General features: G+C 42.9%; 1 protein-coding gene across 1 annotated transcript; it reads right to left on the reverse strand.

Annotated features, from left to right (window-relative positions):
- Window positions 1-1,179: 1,179 nt before the first annotated feature.
- LOC100351036 (serine/threonine-protein phosphatase 4 regulatory subunit 3B) lies at window positions 1,180-3,587 on the reverse strand. The gene has a single exon (XM_051827649.3). It carries the CDS (start codon window positions 3,520-3,522, stop codon window positions 1,180-1,182), a length of 2,343 nt encoding a protein of 780 aa, XP_051683609.1. The 5' UTR covers window positions 3,523-3,587.
- Window positions 3,588-4,898: the final 1,311 nt, after the last annotated feature.

Raw genomic sequence — 4,898 nt, forward strand, 5'->3', positions numbered from 1 at the left:
GGCCCAGCAGCAGCCATCATGGCCATTTGGGGAGTGAACTAGCAGATGGAAGATCTCTCTCTCTCTCTGCCTCTACCTCTCTGTAACTCTGCCTTTCAAATAAATAAATCTTGAAAAAATATATATTTACAGAAATTTCTGAACAGCCTAACTTTATTTTTTATTATAGTTGACTTTGCTTTCCATATAAAATTTTTTTCAAAGAATGCAACTGAAGGAAATACCATGGCTAGACTATTACACAAGTGTAATTTTGTAGGCTTTACAATTGAACTGTCAAGTAATTTCCAATATACACCCCTGAAACAAAACTGCATCAATATTATTTTATCAACCTCTTTCCTCCTCCCACACCATTCCCCAAATTGACTGACTAAAAAAAAAAATAACATTCAAGGGGCCAGCACTGTGGCATTAACTGATTAAACTGCTGCCTGCAATGTGGCATCCTATACAGGTGCCAGTTTGAGTCATAGCTGCTCCACTTCCAATACAGCTCCTTGCTAATGCACCTGGGAAAGCAGCAGAAGATGGTCTAAGTCCTTGTGCCCCTACACCCACATGGGAGACCTAGATGCAGCTCCTGGCTCCTGGCTTCAGCTTGGCCTAGCCCTGGCTGTTGTGGTCATTTGGGGAATGGAGCAGTGGATGGAAGACTTCTATCTCTCCCTCCCTCCCCCTTCCTCCCTCTCCTCCTCCCTCCCTCTCCCCCTCCCTCCCTCTCCCCCTTCCTCCCTCTCCTCCCTTCCCCCTCTCCTTCCTCCCCCTTCCTCCCTCTCCTCCCTTCCCCCTCTCCTTCCTCCCCCTCCCCCTCCTTCTTCCCCCTCCCTCCCTCTCTTCCCTCTCCTTTCCTCTCCTCCTCCCCCTCCCTCTCTCCTCCCTCCCCTCCCCTCCCTCTCCTCCTTCTCCCCCTCTCCCTTTCCCTCTCCCTCTTTGTAACCTCTTATGGCCCTTAACATAAATTAAAAAAAAAAAAAGAATACTCAAGTGCTCGCTACATTTTTTAGTGTTTTATGGGAAGTCTTGTTTTACTTCTACAATTAAACCCTCTTAGTTCTTCACATTTGCTTCTTATTGTATAAGTTCATATGAGAAAGCTGTTGTAGTCAGATTTTTCAGCTTATTGGCATTTTATAGAATTTTAGTTGAATCACATGTTGAGGGTCTCCCATAAACATTTTATGAACTACAATGTGGTCTTTTTCTGGGGGTTGCTGTTTCTTCATTGTTTTCATTTTCTTCATTGTTTTCATTTTCTTCAGTGTCAGGATTGTCCAGTACATCAACCACACTGCTTCTGTCTTCGCTACTTGGTCCAACATCAGGATTTGCAGAATGACAGGAAGAAAATTTGAAGCCGCCAGAAGATGTTCTTTTGGGAAGGTTCACCTTGTCTTCATTTTCACTCACTTCAGTCTCCATAAAGGTATCATCATCTGGAAAGTCATTTTCCAGTGGTGGTAAAACTGCATCTTTCATATCTTCATTAAAACCCACTTCTTCCTTCATATCCAAGACACTGACCCCTTGGCAAAGTATTTTACTATATAGCATGGAATGTAAATTCTCCCGTATTTGATTCTGTCTGTGTTTCTCTTGTTCATATTTAATCTTTAGTCCCTTGAATGTCTTCACATACTCAATAGATTGAAGTACATTATAATTCTCAACTACATGTACAACAAGAGACTTGATGTTTTCCACTCTTATGTACTCAAACAACTCAATAATAGCCGAATTCAACATATTGTACCGAGTTCCATTGTCAAGAAGAGCCTTTACCACTGGCTCAAAAAGATTTCCCTGGATGATGTAACGATTATACAGTTCATCTTTAAGGCCAATCATCCTTCTCATAAAACGGATAGCACACAACAGCAGAAAGGTGTGCTTTGATTCAGTCAACATCAAGACTCTTCTTAGCAAATCGTTGCTCAAAATATAGTGCTTTATATAATATGTGTGATGTTGCACACAAAATATGAGTAGTTCCAAAATTAAATTAAGCAGCTGTGCCGTTTGATAATTATTAGAGGAATGTTTGTATTTGTCAGACCCAACTATATTACCTTCACCACATTTGCTTCCTGAAGTGGTGGCCAAAAGTGGTGCTATCAAGTTATGCATACAGTGTTTATAAAAAAAATTGAGAAATTCACTTCTTTCACACGTATTAATTGTTATCAGCATGTTGTCTGGATCAAGGAGACAACGAAGAAGTCCCACCAAATGAAAAGCACCTCCTAGCTCAGGATCAGTATCACCAACAATTTGTTCAATTATCATATTAATAAAAAGGTCTTCATCCTCCCTCTTTTCTGCTTCTTGCATTATAAATGCTCGGATCATGGACGGGCTATACTCCATTAGATAAGTAAATATATCTGTAGCAGCTGTTTTAATTTGCAAATCACTCATGTTCATCACCATTTTAAGAGCAGGAAGAATTCCCAATTGTGTCAATGTTTTGAACAGCATATCCTTACTGTGAGGCTCTAAAGTCTGAGAAAATGCAAAAAAATCCTTGAAAAAAAGCATCAGTTCAAGCCGTTTATCATTATCTGTAGTCTCATCCTTTAACTGTGCAAAAACCTGAAACAAAAACTTCTCATCTTCCTGAAGCATGCTGACTATCTCAACTTTGTTGAAGAAAATGAAAGTTGTAAGAGAAGACAGAAAATTCTCTTCAAACATGGAAGGCGCAGGTAAAAGAATGTCATAAATGTACTGTACTCTGTATGTCTGATGTATTTTTTTTCTAAGTTCAGAGTCTGTTATTGGTACAACTTCCTTGAACTTTGCATTTTGGGTTAAGAATTCCCTATGCTTTTTTGGTTGGGCCAAAGCAGGGTCGTATTCAAGGCATCCAACCACATCCATGATACACTCATCAGAAAATAAAATCTCCAAGAGGGTTGTCTTGTTGAGGGATAAGATTCCTTTAATAATGTCATGCAGATGGTGTAACCCTTGAGTGTTTTGCTGGTCCTCACAAGTGTGGAACAGCTGCAGTAGTTTTTTAATATAATTATCATGTTCCAAGATCCGAGCTAGCCTTTCCCTAAGGATAGGTGAGGCAAGTACCGAAGTAACTAAGTTTGCAATCTGTTCAAGCGTATTGAGTTCACAGACAGGCAGTTTAATTAGAGTACTGGTATCTGCCTTTTCAACCGGCCGTTCTGATTTGTCTAAAGGATCTTTGACAGTGGGGTCTTTACCTTGGACTTGGCAAATGCCCTCCCAGATCTCACGACAGCCTGCGATGTCCTGGAAGCTCAGCGCCATACCATGATTCTCAGCTTCGTACCAAATTATCAGAACCCCTTGCTGTTTCTTATAGAGGGTTTGGGGATTTATCTTTGACTCTAAGAGCAGCGAGCCATCAGTCTCTGATCGAACAAGCAGAGCCATGCCCTGCAGCCGCTCTACGTAACTGATTGAGATTTGCCCGGTTCCTATGTTGTCCCATAAATGGTCGTCACTTAAGACATAAATTCTTACACGGTGCCGCCTATCCGCCATGGCGACCTCCCGCTTACCTTCGCCACAGCAGGGCTCTGTTTTTCGTATCCTTGCCAACAGTAGCGTCTACTTCCGCCACCTCGATGGTGGCCCCGAGGTGGCATTTCAGAAAAATCGCAATAAAAAATGGCCGCTCACTAGTGGTTAGAGGAGTCATGGGGGCTCCTGGGAGTCTGGAGGTCAGCAGAGTGCCCCAGAGCTCCTGCTACCTACCTCTTCCTCCAACTTGGAACACCCCCAGCTACCTTCCTCTATTAGCTCCCCTCCTCCATTCTTACCCAGTGAGTGTCTAGCTCTATTGTATATTGTTTAGGAATGTGTGATTTCTGGCAAGAATCTCGTCCTTCCCCGGGGTTTCTGCCCAAAAAGACTGTGCCTATGCAACAAGTACTAGGCTCTGGTAGAGGGAACTACCACCAAGCTTAATGGAAGTCTAGAAATTAGGGTATGCTCTTTCCATACTCTGATCCAAATAAAATGCAGCAGCAATGCAGCTGCCATTGCGGCAGTTAAGCTGCTGCCTGGGAAGCGGGCATCACATAATCCAATATCAAGACTTGAACTGGGTCCTCTATGTCATGTCTGACTGCTCCTCTTAGGATCCAGCTTCCTGCTAATGGGCCTGGGAGGGTAGCAGAATGGCTCAATTCTCTATCACTTTGCCTTTCACATAAATAAATAAATCTTAAAAAAAAAAGCAGGAGCAAGTGACTTACAGACCATTCGCAAACCACTAATTTATCCATTATTGAGGATTTATCCATTATTTATCCATTTATCCATTTTTCTTATTCTTCCAAGGTGGGCTGACCAACTCCTTAGCTCTCTTCACCTAAATCCAAAGTTCTATTTTCTAGCACAAAGAGTACATTTCCTCAAAATTTTGCAATCTGTAAGCACATCCCTTATTCTTTTTTAAAAAGATTTATTTATTTATTTGAAAGGCAGAGTTACAGAGAAGGAGAGACAAAGAGAGAAACAGAGAGAGAAAGATCTTCCATCCATTGATTCACTTCCCAAGTGGCCGCAAGAGCCACACTGAGCCAGGCTGCAGTGAGGAGCCAGGAGCTTCTTCTGGGTCTCCCATGTGGGTACAGGGGTTCAAAGAGTTGGGCCACCCCCCACTGCTTTCTCAGCCACATTAGCAAGGAGCTGGGTCAAAAATGCAACATCTGGGACTAAAACTGGCACCCAGGGCCAGCGCTGTGCTGTAGTGGGTAGGGTCACTGCCTACAGTGCTAGCATCCCATGTGGGTACCAGTTGGACACTTGGATGCTCCACTTCTTATCCAGCTCTCTGCTGTGGCCTGGGAAAACAGTGGAGGACGGCCCAAGTGCACCTGTGTGGGAGACCTGGAGGAAGCTCCTGGGTCCTG

This window comes from Oryctolagus cuniculus, chromosome X (genome assembly GCF_051225735.1).
Source record: "Oryctolagus cuniculus isolate XC-2025 breed Fujian yellow rabbit chromosome X, ASM5122573v1, whole genome shotgun sequence".
Taxonomy (NCBI): Eukaryota; Metazoa; Chordata; class Mammalia; order Lagomorpha; family Leporidae; genus Oryctolagus; species Oryctolagus cuniculus.

Bases quoted from the DNA above. Each gene is read 5' to 3' on its own strand.
- LOC100351036 (XM_051827649.3), bottom strand. From the start codon at position 3,522: ATGGCGGATAGGCGGCACCGTGTAAGAATTTATGTCTTAAGTGACGAC.